The sequence below is a fragment of the Cebidichthys violaceus genome, unplaced genomic scaffold (genome assembly GCF_023349555.1).
Source record: "Cebidichthys violaceus isolate CVI_PGR_0920_01 unplaced genomic scaffold, fCebVio1.0.p SCAF_11, whole genome shotgun sequence".
In the NCBI taxonomy this organism is placed as follows: domain Eukaryota; kingdom Metazoa; phylum Chordata; class Actinopteri; order Perciformes; family Stichaeidae; genus Cebidichthys; species Cebidichthys violaceus.
The window spans coordinates 4,691,769-4,712,786 of NW_027176274.1; the positions used below are offsets into that span (position 1 = coordinate 4,691,769).

General features: G+C 40.1%; 1 protein-coding gene across 1 annotated transcript in view; it reads right to left on the reverse strand.

Annotated features, from left to right (window-relative positions):
- Window positions 1–484: 484 nt before the first annotated feature.
- Window positions 485–21,018, reverse strand: part of lrp1bb (low density lipoprotein receptor-related protein 1Bb) — a 232,969-nt gene continuing 212,435 nt past the window's right edge. Inside the window, exons 79-90 of the mRNA XM_068701483.1 lie at window positions 19,315–19,431; window positions 18,976–19,149; window positions 17,039–17,164; window positions 16,431–16,595; window positions 11,221–11,382; window positions 10,466–10,640; window positions 9,997–10,101; window positions 5,464–5,540; window positions 4,695–4,785; window positions 4,179–4,329; window positions 2,682–2,756; window positions 485–1,674 (exon numbers count right to left, since the gene is read on the reverse strand). Coding sequence (XP_068557584.1) covers window positions 1,534–1,674; window positions 2,682–2,756; window positions 4,179–4,329; window positions 4,695–4,785; window positions 5,464–5,540; window positions 9,997–10,101; window positions 10,466–10,640; window positions 11,221–11,382; window positions 16,431–16,595; window positions 17,039–17,164; window positions 18,976–19,149; window positions 19,315–19,431 — 1,559 coding nt within the window. The 3' untranslated portion in view covers window positions 485–1,533. The remainder of the gene's footprint in view (window positions 1,675–2,681; window positions 2,757–4,178; window positions 4,330–4,694; window positions 4,786–5,463; window positions 5,541–9,996; window positions 10,102–10,465; window positions 10,641–11,220; window positions 11,383–16,430; window positions 16,596–17,038; window positions 17,165–18,975; window positions 19,150–19,314; window positions 19,432–21,018) is intronic.

Genomic DNA, 21,018 nt, shown 5'->3' on the forward strand with positions numbered 1-21,018 from the left:
ATGTCATGTCTCATCCTCAAAGGTTTACTGTGGAGGACAATTAAGGAGACTGGAAACGATGGCATCTATTTGTACCGTCTTTTAAAATGCGGTGGGCTGGGTGTGCCGATCCGGCTGACGGCACAGACAGATGGAGAAAAGGGCAGGAGTGTTGCTGCCTCCTCTGGTTGCCATGGTGAAGTGTGCGGAGCGACGGACGTTGTAAGTTTAGTGAAAGGAGACTGAATCGTCATTCAGCAGGAGGCTCTGACGCTGTGTCACCACCACCAGGTAATGAATTGTATTGGCCTTCTTGCACACACAGGGAGGGCAATAATCTCCCATCAGCCACCTTCCTCCGCGCAGCAAGTGACAGACGTCACACTGTTGACGGACATGTCGGGTCAGTGGCCACGTGTGCCACGGAAATACAACTGTGCCAGTTTGATCAGGGGTTGAACGGGCTGCAGAGGGATCTGCTGTGGCCTAAGAAACGGACACAGCGTGGAAATAAGCCCCCTTTATTCAATATCGATTTACATTTTTATATAAAAATTACTTACATTTAATACATTTCTTCAAAATACAAGCAGCCAAACAACATACAAATCAAATACAAAATTATAAAATTTCTTATATTTATCATCTTTCTTTCCTGTAGTACCAGATGTGTTGATAATAACTCCTAATAACCTTTCGTAGCTGTGGTAAATCTCTTCCTTGTCTAAATCTGTTATTCATCTGTTGATATATGAGACCTACAAAAATATGGTATTCAGTATCTGTCTTTTCAGTGTACAGTAGAGGATCTGGCAATCTGATCGGAGAACATTCAAGGGCGGCTTCAATCTCTTTCACCAAAAGATAAGTTCATGTGGTTTATTACGTTAGAAACAGGGCAGATGGAGCTGGAAACCCACAGATATGATAAAGACAGGATAACATAATGTGTGAGAAAAGATCATGTTGATAGTATGGCCTTCACTGGAAATCCAGTAAGTAGATCCTTCAGCTACCGAGGAGAACAAAAAAAATACAAAACCTCAAAAATATAAAGCTTCAGTGCTTAGAGGAGAAGCTTTGTGGTCCATACGTCACATGACATGTAAAAGAAGAAAAATAATTTGGCCTTAAACATTCCACTTAACTCTTCTCAACGACACTTACATTTGTTCAGAAAAATTGAGCCAACCTGCCTTCGCTATCTTCACAAAACGACACACTGTCCGGATTCCACTTAAACGAGAAACAGTTATGGGTACAAATTTTATAGCGCTGCAATTTAAGGTTTAAACTGTGCACAAGTGTGGCTCGTGGTGTTAATAAAGTTTTTGCAAATCAGCAGCTTAACTTCAGTGTCATAATTTATGTTTGACAAACATTAGAACAGTAAATGGAAAATAAATCTCTTCAGCACACCAACAAGGACATTATGCTGATGCTAAACCAGTAAAACCTAAGAGCCTCATAGGAAAGAGAGAAATTCTGGTTTCCTCCTTTTGTATTATACATTGTACAATGTAGTAAAAAAGAAGTACAAAGTGTAAAGTTAGGCTATGCGGCGGTTTCATGAATTGTCCCCTCTAGTTTCTTTGGGAGTAGCTCTCTCCTCTCATCAATACTGATGACTGGCTTCCGGCAGTTTTGCCCGTCGATATAGATCTTTGCATACACTGGGTTGGAGTAGTTCATGGGCTGTAAAGGAAAGAAAAATATGTATTTATATGAATCCCTTTAGAACAATGAGATTCTTAAAGCTGCATTAATACATTGTTGTTGTTGTTGTTGTTGTTGTTTTGGAACAAGCTGAGAACACAACATCTGACAGATCATCTTGTTGTGAAGTTGTTCGTGAGCAAACATTAGGTACGAAACAGCATCATCGTTCATCTGGAGTCGTGTTTTGTACACTTGGTGAATCCAACTCTTTCAGCTCTGTTTTTGGTCTCCACCGCCTCATGAGAAAAAAAAACATCTGGCTCTTTGGCTGCTAAACACCTCACTATGTGCACTACTACAGCTAGTCGCTAACTTTGTCAGTGTGCTGTTTATGGTGGGCAGGTAGCACACAGATTGAGGTTGATAAGAGTTGGCAGGTCAGTTTGCAAAAAAAAAAAAACAGAACGTGAGCTAAAAGTGACTTAAAAAAAACAAAAAACCTCAGTAGAGCTAATTGTGTGTGGATTCACTTCAAACAAACTCCTGTTCCACAAAACACAAGGGCCATTTTAGCTACATAGAAAAAAAAAAAGTTTTAGGGAAAGTCCACTGTGACCATCAAGGTTTTAAAGTGTTCTATCTATCTGAAGCAGTACAAAGAAAAGGACAAGACAAGACTCCTAGATGCAATTAGTGGATCGTTATTCAGCATGCAATAGTACGGTAACACACAGCAACATGCAGGAGGAAGCCAATTTAAACATGAATTTCACGTAAGCCCACTGTCTGAAGTACAGTACAGCAGCAGCTTTAAAAAACTTTTAGTTTTGATGTTCGGAAATGAAATGCTGATCTCACAAATGATGTAGGAAACAGATATAGAGGACTGTGGATGTTACCTTGACTCACTTTGAGCTCATTTATTTAGTTGGTACAGGTAATTAGATGTTTGACAGGTAACTGCACAGTGCACACTGCTTGCCTACATGAGGGTGAATTTGTTTTCTAGAGGGCAAACACAAAGTAAAGTTTGGAACATTCACCTGTCCGGGGATTACCTCCTTGGGCACAGAATTGATGCCCAAGGTGTGAGGGTCACTGGATTTTACACACCAGCCCTGCAAAACAACAGGCACCACCTCCGTTTACAGTGCAAAGTTAAATTCACTAACACAGCTAACACCAAACAGTTTCGTCGCATATGACAATGCGTAGCCGTCTACTTTTCATCCGTCGACAATCTCTTTATAATCAGGAAAACTGCACTGAGTTAAAGAAGTAGGGATTTGTCGGGGACCGAGAGAGCGGAGTGGAATACATAAACTAGTTTAGAGTCGAGGCGGCGCGCACGCCTTTGTTGAAAGTACAGCCAGATTGCACTGAGAATAGCAGATGTCAGAGTTGGCAGGGCAAGAAGCAATAGCATTAGGCTTGAAGCTGTAGCAGGTAAGCTAGATAACAACATCAGTAACGGTGTTATGATTCATTTGATATGCTGAGTATTAGTGTGGGGTTGAGGGCCATGAACAGAATAAATCACCAGGCAGGTGAAAAGCCCCAACCTGAGACATTACTGCACACTACCGTATCTCCAGAAAACCTGGCGCAATTCCTTCTGAGTCTTCCCAACACTACATATCACATTATCACAGTTATTGGAGCAATTAAACTCAGAAATAGGATTGTTTTCTCAGGTTACACAAACGTTTGCTGTACACACCCATGTGCTGCAGATGTAATGAGTCGAAGCACAGGCAACTGTGTTCAGCTGGGAGTGATCGACACTGTGTCACTATTCAGGGGAAGAGATGCGGGTGCAGCAATAATGCTCCTGAACAAGTTCAGTCATTAGCAGGTGAGCTAAAGATTGATGTCAATAAAATCCGCTCCTCTCCCTTTTCAAGCGCCGCCCTATTTATCTAGGATGTGTGAGAGGACATGATTGAATGTGGCTACTCGAGTTCTTAAAAAAGTAATGCAACGGCACTTTTCATAAATGCATATGCTGATAAATTAGATAAAATGTCTGGAAATAGTGGAATTCCTGTCAACTGAGTTCTGAGCATACTGACAAATTCACACAATAGCTAAATATAGATCCAAGAACGATTTACTAAAAAAATAACACAACTTGTTTCCAACTCGATAAACTGCAATATTTCTTTAGTATAACATATTGCTGCCACTATGGCAACCAAACTAAATGAATTCCCATTATAACATGAACATCTCTTGTTTCAGATCCCTCCTGTAAAAAAAGTACACATGATATGGTAATACTTAAATCTGTTATCCAGTCAATAACATGAATAATCGTACAGCTAGGAAAAGGATTTAACGTCAGAGTAAATCAGTGAACGAGCTCACCGCATTTTATAATATAACGGGATCAGAAACGTTTCTCGCTCAAACTGAATAATTTGACACGCGGTGATAATGAAAACAACATGGACGATATCATGAGACGGATCTTGTTAAAATGAGAAACTGAGCATATTTATTTGTTGCGCTTAGTTTATCATTGAGCTCATAAAGCCAACCTTGTGAGGGTCCAGCGTGAAGTTGGGTCTCAGCAGGCTGCCTGCATCAGCGTGGTTGTCATGGTCCACTTCATACATGTTGTATGACGGGTTCCCGATCTCCACGTTTATCCCTCCGTTTGTCATGGGCTGCCTCTGGACACGTTTTCCCCTGAGGTGTGCGGAGCCAGGAATCATTAACGTGATACACAACATGCAGGTCAACATGCTGCTCAGCTTCGCCCAGCTCCACACACAAAAAAATCAAAAAAAAATCACACAATCATACTGCTTGGCACACTTGGAGTACATAACTTTTTCTGGGCAGACCTAAAAGCTGAATTCTAATCAGAGGCTTAGTGCAGAAGTCAGGTGTTGTGCTGAACATGTTGAAACAAACAACAAACTTTTCATTTATAAAGCAAAGACGTCCATTCATCTTCAAAGCTGCGTCGCGTTGGATCTCTCCTCATCTGTTGTCGCTTAGAAGCCAGCTCTTTTCCTATTTATATTCTATTTCTTTATTTATTTCCTTACCTTTGCCTCCGTCTGCAGATGAAAACACCTGCTACCACCATCACAATCAAGATTACCAGCAGGACCAGAGGCACAATGATAGCTATGCTCCCTAAGAGACGGACAGAGGAGAGATGGCGTGGAAAGATGAGAAACGACTGAAAGGAGCTGAGATGGGCTCAGATAGTGACACATTGTGTGTAAGCATGCCTGACTGTGGCTTTGAAAAAAAAAAAAGAAAAAAAAAAAAGGCCTCCTTCTTTTCTTTGGGCTTGGCAGACTGCACACAAATGTCCAGTACGTGTGGTCTATGCAGTAACATTGATGTAAATGAATAGAGTCTATAATAATAATAATATAGGTAATAATCATTTTGAACACCTTTTAGTGAGGACTAGCAGAAGTCCCAAAGGTGATTTAGAACTTTTCCTTCAGAGATTTCAATGTTTGACTTCAAAATGAATTTGCAGACAGAACATTCACATAACTGAAGTCTAATTTATACAAGGTAAACCTGCTTAGTGAAATCTTTTCTTTTCAAATACTGCAAACTGGAAAGGTTGGCTGGAGTTCAGGAATTCTTTAGTTAGGTTGCCAATCAGGACCAAATCCAATTGTGCGGTACGGGTTGGAGTAGAAATAAACCTCCCTGTAGAAATGTGTGGATGCTTCAGATACGATCATTTCAGATGTACAAACACGGATTGCAAGCACCGTAGTAGCGATGTATACATGTATTCATCCATACAGGAAACTGTAAGGTTTTTATATTTAGACTTGAACTACTCACCTCCTCTGGTATTGTCTGATCTGCTGCTTTTAGGGGCGGGTCTCTCACACTGTGTTCCTGCCCAATTGGCTGAACATCTGAAGGAGGTCAAAAAGAGAGTAAAAATAAACTACCATTAGAGTATGATTCCTAGCGGAAAACTGCTGTGAAGACACCTTTACAAAATGAATTACATTATGATGTGACCGTGGCTTACAGATACACACACATTATGATTCAGTCTTGCTATGAAGTGCTTTGATCCAACACAAACAAAACACCACCTGGAGAGAGAGCACTATGTATATACATGTTGTGTCCATAAACAGTGTGTGTGTGTGTGTGTGTGTGTGTGTGTGTGTGTGTGTGTGTGTGTGTGTGTGTGTGTGTGTGTGTGTGTGTGTGTGTGTGTGTGTGTGTGTGTGTGTGTGAATTTACATGTTGAATATTCAGTGTGGAAAAATATCAAAGGATGACAGCAGGACAACAAGTCGTCATCTCATTTGTGTTCCAATGGGATCCGATGGGCGTGATGTATGACCCTTGTTAGAGGAGGTGATATTTAATTTCACACAACTGACGCAGATGGGTCTGTGATGCATGAGTGATCTGGTGGGTGCGACTGGATGACGACAGAAAGAAATCACTCTAAATTACATGCACTCTAAGAACATCAGGCTATCAAAAATAAGAATGCAGCCCCATACATCCAGGAAATGAATCACGCCCCTTGTTGAACGAAATGTCACAGCGGCATGAATTTGAATGGGAAATTGGGAGCAATGGGGAGTTAAACCATGAGAAGACTAATTCTTTAAGAAATAAGAGACATTCTCTTAACCAGGGTTTAAAGGCATAAAAGATAAACACTGATTACTGATGAGTCGTTCAGCCTAGCAAGTTGTACGCATTCGCGGTGACCGGTGGATAACATCTTGAACTTGCCATCATGCAAAGGTTGCAAATGCACAGAATGACGCCCCACATGACACAGACGGCGTCAAGTTTTAGTTCACCGCCTCCCGATCCCCGTGTGCTGAGTGACGACTGCATGAGATGGGTGGCAGTGAGGGGCAGCAGAGGTACAGAGTCATGCAGCAACCGATAATGTAACAAGTGCCACATCAGCTAATACGTATTCAGAATGTAACACTGTTTGTATAAATGTAGCTCTAAGTAAAGGATTTTAATTTATTATAGATATTAAAATATCTTACTACTGAGGTCTAGCTGCTGCTATTACTACTACTACTACTACTACGGATAATACTTATGCTAAAAATAATATTAATAATAATAATAAAAGACCTTTTGGGGAACATGCTTAGATTGATGAAAGGATTTATAGCATTTATACCTGTTACTAAACGTCATCTTATAATAAGACATTTATTATTACGCTTGTTGCTTGCTTGTAAAAAGGCAAACCGTTTTTGACAACAACTTTACAAGCATATTAATTACAGTTAATAAGATAACCTGTCCTCCTTTGAGCCAGGGCAGTGTGACAAAACGCATTTCAATCAAAATAGAAAGTCATATCATATTCACTGAAGACACGCTCCAGTGACATTCAAATGGCTGGAAATGATTTCAATAAAGACAAAGAGCTTTTCCAAAAATAATTAAATGTGATCATAATCTAGAAAACAAATAACGCCGTTATACTGTCTTTCAGTTCACTATTTTGTCTTGCTTTTTGACAAGTCACTATCTTATTACACTTATTACATGATTAGTTGCTACAAGGCGGCACTGTGACAAAGAGCCCAAACGCTGGACTGAGGCTGGAATGGAGCCGGATGGAGTTGGGGTGGGGGTGTGGACAAAGAGGGGTGAGTGGTGGGCTCTGAATACAGCTGGAGAGGTGAGAAGGACCTACTTGCAGCGTGGTTTGTTAAGAGCTGTTAATGTGCACATCCCCTCATTCTGACAGAAGTAATCGCAGGGGTTGGCCAGCTCATCACAACGTTGGTTCTTGAACCCTGACGTGCAGCTGCAAAACATTGTGTTGGGAGTGATAAAAGGGCCCAGAGAATGTATATTGCTGCTTGATGAGTGGAGGCTGACACTGTAATCTCTTTCAGCAGCTTCAGTCATAAAATGGAGTAAGTCAATGTTGTGTCTGCATCAAGCAAATTAGCATAATAAATACTATGAACAGTAAGTCAACTTTACTGCTCACCAAGTGAGGGGAACATCTGCAAGAGAAGTGTCTGTTACAGTGGTCACAGCTCAGAGATGTGGGTTCTTGAGAAATAAGGTCTTTGATTGGTCAATTCATGTAACAATGTAATAACCAAAAAACTTAATTTTGACTAAATTTCAGCTGAAGAAGGCTAAAAAATATAAGAAATATAATTAAAAAAAATATAAATATCTAAATGTATAAGATGCATTAGAAATACAATCATAGAGAAGATACTGTATTGTGAATATCACATTCTACCACATACACAGAAAAACACATACTGTCATGTCAACTGTCTATTACTACGTTGTGCATAATATATTCGGGAAACACAATCACAGGCCTTTAAAATGAATGAAAAGTGCGTTTATATAGAGAGCCGAAATGAAACCGGAACTTCCGGTTCCTGTTCCAGAAGTAAAGCCCCTCAAATCCCATTCACATTGTAACAACACCAACGACAGAGCCTCAGTCAGCACTATGTCGTGGGGCTTGCCTCATATGTTAAGATATGGATTTAGCTTTTTGGAAAAAAATCTGTCTTTATTTAATAATTCATCTCTTCTGTCTGTCTTGGAATAAAGAAAGTAAAACAGTTTTTTTGTGTTGAATGAGAGGATGCACTGAGTTGAGGAAGTTAACCCGGAAGTCATGATTTCAGCTCTCTATAATTTTGCAGTTTCATAAACAATATTGAAAATTGTTGCGACTCGTTGAATGGATTCGACCCTGTGTAAACATATCAGTGTCACACTTTTTTCTTTTTTATTTCAAAGTTCAATAAGAAGTTTTGCACCCAAATGTTAAAATAGGATATATTCAGAAACATAATCCATACAGTGAGAGAGTAAGCTACATTGTTTTGCATTTGGATAACTCTAGTTCTAAACTAAACCACATTACATAATTAGATTTGAGAAGAATATGGGACCTGTTCAAACTCCGTTGGATCCTGTTAGCCAATCCTGTAAAGACATCCTTACAAAGTTCTATCATAGTTGTTCTGGACAGACTGTTATTCAGAAATAGAATGAAGAGTCAAAGTGACACATACACGTTGTGTCACATCAGGAACATCTTTTCATCTGGAAGAAAGTAATGCTATTGTACACACATATTCCAAAGCCAGCTTCTCAGCGACATCATCAGAGATTAGTCATACTTCAGATAAAAAATACCGTTGTGGTTATCTCTACTGATTGACAACACAATTGTTGAAGTAAGTGAGACTTTTTACATTTTGGGGGGAAAAAAAGCTATTGTATAGTTGAAATGCTTTTCAAGAACGACTTCTAAATGAATCTCAGTAAATAACGGTGAGAGCTTGGGTGTTTACCAATGGCTGTCTTGAATCATACGTTTTGAACTCTATTCAATATTTTTTCAGTGTTTAATGCAAGAATCATCTTGGCCACTGATGCAATTATGCCCTGCATGAAATATGCATTTACTCAGAGTATTAAGGGCAAACATTATGATTTCTTGACACAGACATATCCATCATCTCACATAACCTCTGTTCTGTGCAGCAAATAATAAACCACATTATCAAGATCGATTAACCTCCTCGAATAAGATCATTTGCATAGAAATTGATTCCATCTCCTGGAATTTGTGAGTGATGACCGCAAATTTCAATTTAACTACGGCGGACAATGGGCAGTTAAAAAGAAAGAGTTTGGCTTTTGAAAAGGATTTCCAATTTCCTCCTTGGAGAGATTTTCAACACAGCGCTGCATGTGATTATAGTCGAGGTGGTATTAATCTGTGGCCAGCGCTTTGAGTAGTCTTTCACAATAATTCCCTCGTGTCTGCCAGTCAAGCTTTTGTCTGTTACAAGTTTTTGCCATTGGATTTCATGGCATGTCCTAACACTGACACACACCTCAGCTTCTTTTTTTAGAACTTCTAAAACCTACTACTGAAGAGAGTCAGAGAGGCCTGACATCAGCTCTTAACTGCAAGGAGGAACAGTGTGATATGTTCAGAATGGCAAGCTTTGAAGGGGCTTTGAAACCCTTTTTTTATCTGCCTAAAAACCTTAAGCCACAGTGAGGTGTCACACAGCATAAGATGGTGTACTGGCACTCAGCTCCCCGCTGTGCCATGGCCTCCACATAGTGACATCAAATCTTCCCTCAACTTAAGGATTTCTTTCCAGAGGAAGACATCTATCTTGTTCTCCAAGCAGGGAAATGGTACCCCTTGGTGATTTTTTTTTTTTAGCGTTGCTTCTAAGGCCAGGCTTTCTGGGGCACAGAGCCAGAATTTGAATCGAAACAAGATAGAGTTTGAATAATAGTGGAGAACATTCTTTTTTTTTTTCTCCCCCACTTTCCTTCACCCATTAAGCAGTGACTTACTGACAGAAAGGCAGGTTGGTGTCGGGGTCCAGGTGACAGGTGCCTCCATTGTAGCAATATCCGTCACACAGCTGACAGCTCGGTGCTATTCTGCCGTTTGTGCAACTGGGGGATGAAGAAATAATGGATGCTAGCGACAAGCAGAAAACTAGACTTTTACAAGGAGAAAATTAGTCAGTGTTGGTTTTGTCAAACATATTCATTATTCATATAAAGCGGGAGAGTTCACCTAGCTTATAATTCATTGTCATTACCACAACCTGAATTGCTGTAGGGTGTGTGGGCCAATACATTTTTCAGATTTAATCAAATCAATTAATTCCGCCTGCGGACAAAAGATACAGCAACTGAGCCCCGACGATACACTGAGGAACTGATGCTTTTCCTTAGATGGAGAGGACCATACAGCCCGAGCATTATAGCAAAAGGGATGAGGGACGAGAAAAGTGAGCAGATACCAAGCACTCACTTGCAAACCACATCTCCTGTCTCCTCGTTAATGAGGCAGGGAGCTCCGTGGCATCGAAGACACTTGTCCACCTCGCACTTGTTTCCCTCAAACCTCGCAGGACACACACACTCCACATAGCCGCTGCTGGATAGCGTGCAGGCCTTGGAGTTCACACAGTAGTGATGACAGATGTCTGTTCCACAGACAGAGAGATAAAAAAAAAAAGAGAGAGAGAGAGAGAGAGAGAGGGTAGTGTGTAATGAGAAACTTGGAACATAGTTTAAGCTGGTCTGATTAGAATTGTACAGGGCTTTAATGGGACTCAATTACCCACATCAAATGACATCTTAGCCACAGATGAAAACATATCACCCCTTGGGCAGACGACGTTAGGAAAATACTAATGATGTGCGGTTGAAATTGTTTTCCCACAACCCATTATGACAAAGCAATGCAAAGAAAATACATTATCACGTCAGCACAGAAACACCCAAAGGTTTTTTTTTTTTGATGGTTTTGATTTTGTTTATCTGTAAATAGAGGCGAATGTTTGTGGAAGGAAAATACTTCAGGGGCTCGTTTTTGTTCCACACTCTGCGTGTGAACTTTCAAACGTTTAGCTCTATATTGAATTCAAATCAATGCTTTGTTGTGACTGTTCTTGCGGTTAGACTTGAAAGGCTAATGTCAATCATATTGAGGCCAAGTTCATGACCTGCATAATCCGTTTGTTGTTGTGTTTGCCGCCACCGAGCAGTGGGTGCAGGACTCACGGTAAAGACAGCGCTCCCCGGTATATTCTGCCATACAGCGGCACACTGGCTGGTTCCCCTGAGTGATGTCACATGTTCCCCCATTTAAACAGTAGTTGTCACAAATCCTCCTTTCACAGAAAGGCCCTGAGAAACCAACAGGACAGCGGCATGTAGGCTTACCTGGACAAGAAAGGGGAAGATTAAGAGAGCAAGTTAAGAACAAAACCAACAATGCAATCATCCAACTCACAAGTATTGCCCGTGTATCCAAATCCTGATATAGATTATTCCTCTGTGCCATAGACCACCAGTGTTGTCCTGTGTTGTTGCACATGATCCATTGTGTGTCTCACAGACACCGTCCTGCTGCTGTGAGTACGTTCCAGCGCTTGTATATGAAAATAGTCGCCCAACAAATGCACTTCCTGTTTGAGCAACATTGCAACATTGCCCAGCTGTTTAGCAAAACAACCTTCTTTCAAAATAATGTACATACTTCTAAAAGTAATATGAGCTTACATGCTTATGCATGGGCCATCAATCTGTTAAGAATAGTTACATGTTGTTTGGAAATTATACTCCCATAGTCACCATGAGAGGTGCTAAATAGAAGCAGTAAAAAACACATCCAGTACTTCGGTGAGAGGAAAAGCAAAGATACATCCTTCCATCCATCATTTTTAGACACATGTTCACATATGGTTCAAGGTGACCACCAGTTGGCACCTATGGACAGACGCATGGGTGCCCTTTCTCTCAGTCATGTCCTCCAAGTCTATCGAGGGAATCCCAAATCATCCACAGGCCAGACATAATATGCATATAATTCCTCCAGTGTGTTCTGGCTCTGCCCACGGTTTTCTTCCTTTTCAGACATGCCTGGAATATTTCTAGCAGGGAGGCAGGGAGCATCCTAATCAGATGTCCAAAGGACCTCAAGTGGCTTCAACATGAGGGAGTGGTGTTCTACTTAGTGTTTTTTAATACATATATATATATATATATATATATATATATATATTTAATTCTCCAAGTTTTAATAGCCTTTTCGATCTTACATATTCCTATATTCCACACCTGAGAGAAAAAGCCATCCCCTTAGCAGCTATGGAACATATACCTCCCCATAAATAAGACATCCGAACCAGTAACACCCCTCAAGTGATTGCCAGTCCAGCAATTTGATTGGTCTTAAACCACTTGACAATTTAATGAAATCATTTTAGCGGTGAGCCCAGTAGAAGAAACATGAGTCTGCTGCTGTGCCATAAACGTACAGTATGACAGCTCCACAAAAGTGAAGCCAAAACACATAGATCAAAAATAAAAAGAACACATAAAATGTTCTCAAAGATGGTTCCTGTCATTTTAAGTAGTTCTTATCACGCTCGTGTTTGTTCAAGTGTTCATTCTTCTGATAAGTCTGGTTTTACTTGGTTATTTGATGCTATAATAAAGGTGTGTGACGTCATGATTGACAGCCGTGAATGAAAGCTGCTCTGAGTGAAGTGGTTGCAGAGGTTCGGAAATTGTACGTAGAGTAGGAACGTCGAGACAAGATTTAACGTCCGCATTTTTGTGATATTGTTTTGTTCTCTGTAACTCCTTAGCTATCGTATGACTATTGTTTGTTCACCAGCTAGTCGCTAACTTTGTCTGTGTGCCATCTGGTGCTGGGCTCGTCGTGACCTGGGGACACATTAGAACCTTTTTTTTCGCAGAAAACAGCTGTGTGCTATAGCTGAAAATGAGGTTGATGAGAGCAGTGAGAGTGAACCAAATCAGTAAGAACCAAAACAATGAGCTGAAAGACGCTGAAATACTCCATAGAGGTGAGAGGAACTTCAGAGTCTGATGATAATAGTGTCTATCAGTATGAATGACACCATTATCATAGTGTACATATATCCATATTGTCACAGAGCTCATACCTAAAAGTGAGAGTGGGAACATAGACCGATATGGATCAGTACAGTGGCCATCTTCCTCTCGCTTTAGCCTTCGTTGTGAACATGCCTTTGACATATTGGTAGAAATGCAAACCACAAGTTCATGCTACAGGCACACTTAAGTGTGTCCCATTTATTTTTGCAGTTTTGATGACTGCAGTTACTGAGTACTACAGAATCTACTTCCATATAAGCTTTATTCTGCGCCCCACTGCACTGTTAAAGTGGAATGAGTGTGATGTATTTTTAGTAGGAGCAACACATTATCAGCAGGTGGAAATGTTTCAGTAAAATCAGTTCTTCATATTCCCTCCGAAAAACACAGTGCACTCGCCACAATTTACTCGCACTTTCATAATGGACAGGCAGCAGTATCACGGCTGGTTTTTCACACTACGCTACTTGGTAATTTCACACTCCACAACTCTGTAGCTGGGATAATCTGGGTCAGAAATGTCAAAGTGACAAACATTCTGCCTCCAGTCACATCTGTTAACTCAATGGCTGCTGGGGTTTAGGCTCTCTAACCAGGCACTACTTTTCATCTAAAAAAAGAGAGGAAGAAATGAAGCTGTGGCAACAGGGCAGCCAGGATGACAGATAATGCATGCATTTGATGGTTCAGATAATGTTCCATCAGTGCCATCTTCACAGGGTTAAAAAGTCATATTTCACATACTTTTGTACAATTTTAAGGTATACATACACACATATGTAATCTATGTCTGTCCTCCGATTGTCTTGACAAACAGCCACTGCACTATACTGTGGAAAAAGACATTACCTAAAATATTTCTGGATCGGATTGTGTGTTTCACCAATACTGCAGGACAACTCACAGCTAAGAGACACACAGATATGAGTGGTACATAAATATTGTGTTTAGACAATTAAAGCCTCTATTGTCAATGAAATGGTGGTAACATGTTGTGATAATTAAGGACTTATGCTAAGAGCTCACATTCAATTGCCAGATAGATTAAACATCTTTACTAAAAGTTAATTTGTAATAATTGAACTATTGGCGCCATATATATTTATGCTTCAGAAAGCTCTACATTAATTATCCCAAGGTAACTATTAATGCACTGCAAAGTTGTAAGTGCATGTGGTCGTTGCGTACGGAGGGCCAACATGGCAGCAGTCTGGCCAGCCTACATTATTCGTCTTTGTAAGTATGTCAGCGCAAAATAATAGGAGAAAAAGGTATACGAACATATAAAATCATGTTTTATAAGGCATTTTTTTCTGGTGTTATTTATTCTTTGTTTTTGTCTGTTGTGCTCTGCGTCTATTGTTGTCTGTATGAGTTTTGGGTGGCAAATGAGTTTCCCCACTGGGGATTAATAACGTTTTCTAATCTAATCTTTAGTGTCTTTGACATAGCAAAGCAAATTTGTTCCAGGGGTGTCCGTGGCTAAGTGGAGAGCAGGGCCGCCTTTCAATCGGAGGGTCGGCGGTTCGATCTCCTGCTCTGCTAGTCTCATGTCACCGTGTCCTTGAGCAAGACACTTAACCCCAAAGTTGCTCCCATAGCTGTGTCTATGGTGTGTAGATAGATACTGAATTGTAAGTCGCTTTGGATAAAAGCGTCTGCTAAATGACTGTAATGTAATGTAATGTTCCAAAAAGGGGGCGACTTTGTTTTGGGTGTAAGATGAGTTCTATAAATTAAGTTAAAGTGTGTTTGAATACATAGCACAAAGACATATTTTTTTTTTTTTGTCAGGCATTAATAAAAGTCATAAAAGCAAAGATAAATGAGAGCGGTTGTGCGTCTTTGGTTCAAGTTTTGTGTTTTGTTGCCAAAAGTTCCATTAGAGTGTAGGTAAACCCGTTAAAGGGACGGGTGAGCAGGAATTCAATGACACCTTGTGTTTTTATAGATACAACTGGAAACTGTCCAGCTTCTAATTGATTGTGAAGTTGCCTTCAGTCCCTTTTTATCACCAAAGCAGGGACTTTAGGAAACCCATCTGATTATATTCACCTCCCCACTCATCTCTAGACAGATCTTTTTATGCCTCAAAGACGTGTGTTTAATGCAGTCAGACCTCTTCTCATGAGGAGAAACAAACTGCCGAAACATGAAAGAAACAAAATGCATGTCCCCTTCAGCACAAAAACATACGGTATGAAAACACTTTCATTTCCCTCTCAGCTGTCCACCAAATAGGAATACAATTCATCATTCAGTGTAGCAGGTTGGACTCCAACTACTGAGCTTGTGAGTGAAGAACGAAATATGACTGATTGTCGCCAATAGGAGCCCTGCCTTCTCTTATTCAGCCCGGAAGCCGTCCCACAGCTAGTAACATGAATCTGATGCTATCTTGATAGAGAGACCGTTTAAAAAACAACAACACAACAGTTCACTTTCTGTTGGGTAATAAACAGATTTCATTCTTTGCTTTAAAAAAAGCCAGCAGAGAGTGAAACATGGCCTATTTGAAGGAATAAACGTTGAATCAAAACCATTCGAATCAAAAAATCAACAGCCCACACTTACATCTCTCCAGCTGTAACTGCCATGACTGACACTCAAACATATGGCTTGATTTCTCATTTTATTTACTGGATGTCGTTCAATGAATACATCTTTAATAATTTGAAACCGCTTGGATAAGGCTCTGTAGTTAAACAACATTTATGTGGAAACACAAAGCACACTTTTTGTATCGGGGCAATTTGCTCTGATCGTGTTTAATGACAAATGGGAATGGAAATGTTGTGGGATGATTGGAAGATGATGTGCAGCCTTGTAGATCAATGATAGCGTTTTTATTAGGGCTGTACATCCTGATTCAATTCCACCGCTGACATCTCAGCATATTCATATACATTCACTAAATTGTGAAGTAGAACTTGTTCCAGAAACCATGAAGGCATAAAAGAAGACCTTGACATGGAAGAAGGTTGATATTTGAGGCTTATTCGACAGGAGCATCGATGAAAAAAAAAAAAAAAAACTGCTCAACCGGCAGATGTAATGTGGCAAATGTGAGCTGAAGTGAGAAAGACATAGAGGTTTAAAAGAAGACAAATGTGATTGAATGCCATCACTGGGTCAGCATGAACAAGGAAATGGGCGGCAGGCAACTCTGAATTGAACCATCTATTCATACATACTGGAGGCTTAGATTGCAGTGAGGATTATATGACAATTTATTTCGGAATATATTTAAACATAGAAATGAATCACAAAGTAATGCAATTGCAGGGAAGAATCCTGCTGCAGATGTTTTTTTCGACAGAGTATTTTTTTTGAAGTAGACTTACCCAGGGGTGAGCCCATGCAGGTGCCTCCGTTTAGGCAGTAGTCTGTGCAGTGGTTGACCTCACAGCGCTCCCCTGAAAAGTCAGGCCAGCAGTAACACCTCCAATCTCCCTTCTCATTGGCTAAGCATCGGCCTCCGTTCTCGCAGGGGGGACGGCACAGTTCACCTTCACAACAGCAAAGCTCATAATGTTTACTGTGCTGCAGTGTGTAGCACTCAATCACATCAACCAGTGCGATGTTAATAATGTCAGATAGAAACAACCATAGCGGGGGGGGAGAACCAGGATTTTCAAATAGATGAGCATCAACAGAAACGGCATGCAGGAGGTGGCTTTTATCTACCTCAACACACATCAAATAGTCACAATGTGGTGTGTTTTGGTCCCAGCTATGACTACCTATGGATGTCTGCTCAAGTTGAACAGTCATGCTGTGTTTTGATACGTTCCCAATGCTGTTCAGTGCATATCAAAATGTTGTCAAAGGGAGAATTGTTTCTGATCATCACAAACACAAGCCATGGTTTCCATCATCCACCATTATAAGCACTGTTAAATCCTCCAATAAGTCATCTTTCTATGGCTTGAAGATGCAAGAGTAGGCCTACCTGAGATCATGGCATCACTACAGGTGCCATTGACCAGTACCTTCCCCTCTGGACAGGTACATCTGGCACCAGTTGGGTTGAGCAGACACATGAAATCACAAGACATTCTTAGGCATGGATTTGATCCTGTGGAGAAATAAAAAAATAAATAAAAAAAAAAGAGCCAAGAATATAATCTCTCCGTCTGGCCTGAGATGGGAAAGAGAGGTTTGTTTGTGAAAAGTGTGTTTGTTCTGTCTCAGAGTAAAGCTATTTATTTCAAGTGTTTTAATTCCAGTTTTCAAGTGTGTTATTTTCTCGAAGCCCAGAGAGGCACAAGACTAAAGCATATGAATAACATCACACAGGCCTCTTCTCCAGATTAAATAATCAACGATTGTGAAACGTGTGAGGAATTTCCCATTGTCTAATTGATTATCAGCACTCTGAAGTGCTCTTCCCACTGTCGCCTAGAAGCAATGTAAACATGTCATGAAAAAGTACTCAGGATTAATCAAACCTACACACGCTTCCACAAAGCTGGGTTGTGTTAAATGTATAGTAATACTCAGCGGGTGTAAGCTATGAAGGATCACTACTTTACGATTAACGTTTGGATTTAAAACATCTGTCCGAACTGCACTTCACAAAAAAAAACTGAACTGTTTAAAAACTGCAGTGACAAAACAGATGTAAAATGTATTTCAGATATACTCAAGAGGTAAAGTTGTTTTGTGATGAAATGGTATAATTATGTCTCTGAGTAGTCATTAATAGTTACACAGTCTACAGTATATTCTAAAGATATTCAGTGGTCAGATTTTAACGATGAGAGCCCAGAACAAATCTAAATGGTTGTTAGAGTTTTGCTAAAGATATCAGGCCTCCATGTCATATCTTTCTGCAGGCTGTGCACATCTCCTGCCCACAGACTTCACACTACATGGCTGGCCTAATGAGTCTCTGGGGGCTGGAACAGCTGCCCTTTAAGTGAAAAACTGAACAAGACTGAGCTGTCTGATGTTCTATAACCATTAACACCAGAGATGTAACAAATAACTCAAGTGGGTCTAGTACATGAAGAAAGTGAGAGGATGTGGTTGTATTGATTAACGGAGTCTCAGGAAACAGATGGGTTTTTTTTTTTTTAAGTCGCACACCTGAAACAGCAACACGCCTCAACGAGAGCTTCAATCAACCTTGAGAGCTTGCGCTGTTTCTTTATGTAATATTTATCCAAAAGGTATCAGTTATCATTTAAATATGGTATATTTGTATTCATTTAAAAAACACTAATTCAATTTCTTTAAATTATTTCCCTCTTTATGAGGAGGAACAGGAATATTTCGTTGCACGGTGAACTGATAGAGCTAACCTCTGTGCAACACATCATACAGTGGATCGTCTTTGGGAGCTATACTTGGCATTTACTAAACTGCAGTTCTTTTTTGAGTGTTTGATCGAGCTGAACATTATGTCCTACCTGAAATCCCTAACCACATGTGTCAATTACAAAAATAAGAATTCAAAAGACACATTTTAAGAACCAGAGGTAAGTATTGGTTGACGTTTCCATTTTTTCCTATATCCTAAATTTTCATTTAGCTTTGTTTGTATGTAACTTAGGTCCAGACACCCACAACCATTCACTCACATCCACAGAAAGACACGCGAATGAGACGTCACTCAGTCCATGAATTATTTACAAACCATATCCTAAAGTCGGCCCAGTAATTGTTTATGATGGCCTTCTATAAACCCTCTCCATAAACATCTTGTACAGGTGCACTTTATTAGAATATACACAGTAATGTGAACGACTGTTAATACAATTATGAACCATGGCTTTCTTTGGCTAATACTCTCCAGTTTGTTGGATGACAGGGAGCTTTATGAATATAGAATTAATACTTTTTACACAATACATAAAAAAGAGAGCGATTGTCAAAAGAGCTTACCATCTTGCTGTTTGTAACGATGGGAGATCAAAGCGTTGGTGGGCTTCTCCATCCCTACATTGAGAAATTCCACCGACTGTTTGCCGTACTTGTGAATTTTGAAGACCTCGTGTTTTAATCCAGTTCCGTAGATGTAGTCTTCAAATATATCAATTCTGTATGGTTGGGAAATCCCTGTAATACATGATACAAGAAGGTGCATGTGGGCAGATCGTTCTCAACACATTGTTACCCACAAGCAGCCTTATTTGTTGCAATTATTTTATGAAAACCAAAGTGCAGCGAGAATATTATGTGTTGAAAAGAAGAAGTTGTGCTTAGTTTTCCACTTGTCTTTACCGTGTCTCTCACTGATTGTCACCAGAGGGTCCGAACCATCCAATCTCATGCTCCCTATCTGTGAGAGCTCAGGATCTGCCCAGTATAATCGCTGGTTGAAATAATCAATGGCCAGCCCTGTGGGAGGATGAAGGAAAGAAATGTATTTACCTGAAAAAAAATTACACCGGGCTCATCATGGAGTCCCTCGAAGCAGGAGACCTTCAGGTCAAGATATATGTATGTAGCAGATGAATAGCATGTGGAGACAGAGTTTCTCCTGTTTCTATCTCCCTCTGGCTGTTTGCATTCAACATTTGTTTCGCTTGTGTCAAAACAGCATAGTTGATCTACCATCTCTGAATGTTCACATTACAATTTCAAATCAGAGACTCACTTTTACTTTCTCCCAAATGTCTGACTGTGTAATTGAGCACCTGGCTGGGACGTTTAAATAGGTTTGCGTTTTTCTTCAGATGATGAATTCCTCTTTCTGTGACCAAGACAGCGCACGGGTCCCTTGAATTAAAGGAGGCCAAAGCAGCTCTTCAAAACTAGATCAGCGCTAAGTGTCTCCCTGTAGACAAACCAACACACTCAGAGTTGCTGTAGAGTATTCCCTTCTTATAAGCTTTGACTTTAAAGCTGTGACTGCACTTGCTGAACAATACATAATATACTGTGCATATGTGGTACGTCTAAACATGAGAATATTCTCTATAGTTAGACAATAGTATGAAGGTCATAACATACTCCATAATAATACAACTTGACAACACTTGTTCCTATGGGAATACATCCAGCACTACTACTAACGCATCTACAGTAACGTCACTGAATGAGACATGCAATTATAAAGCAGGTTACATCTTTCTGTTGCATTTCTTTAGTTGAAAATCACTAAGTTGTGAATTTGCTCTTGTGGTTAATTAAAGTATTAGCTAATAAGCTTGTCGGCCGAGTCAATATCTTACAGTGCATTGTATATTCAGTGGCTCGTTATGAATTACAAAGACATCAAATCTTGGTTTCATTCTGTGCTTGTGATGGAATAACGTATGTGTGTGTGAATGTGTGTGTGTGTGTGTGTGTGTGTGTGTGTGTGTGTGTGTGTGTGTGTGTGTGTGTGTGTGTGTGTGTGTATGTATGTGTATATGATATTTTTCTAACTATGGGTTTTTTCATGCTACTTCATCAAACTAACATTGTCAACGTTGAGAGAACCGTATTAATTAACCTTATTAATTACATGTACGATCATCTACAATAACTTAACGGACCTCAAAGAGTCCCCTTACAGCAGACATGTTCCCTCAAAATTGAGAAGTGTCTCATTTAAGTGCTTTAAAATCACAAAGTATGAAAATTAGGACGGGTGATCAAACACACGTGTGAATACATTGACTTGAATGGGTGTCAAAGCTGCATGTTTTAACTGTAGCTGTCCAATAATGAAAGTCTCCGGAGGAGTTTTGATGACCGGCAGCAGCACTATGTAACAATGTTTTAATGGACATGTCCCTGTTTTGAACTTACATAAGGCATGTATGCGTGTGCACAGGCCTTTTAATGACAACTCTCCTTCCTGCCAATGGTTACATACAAGTCCACTGATTTGAAAATGTTTTACGAGAAAGGACATGCGGACTGAGCATTCGGCCTCAAGGAACACATAACGAGTGACGAGGAACACTGAATGTTAATATCTCACGAAAACTCCACATT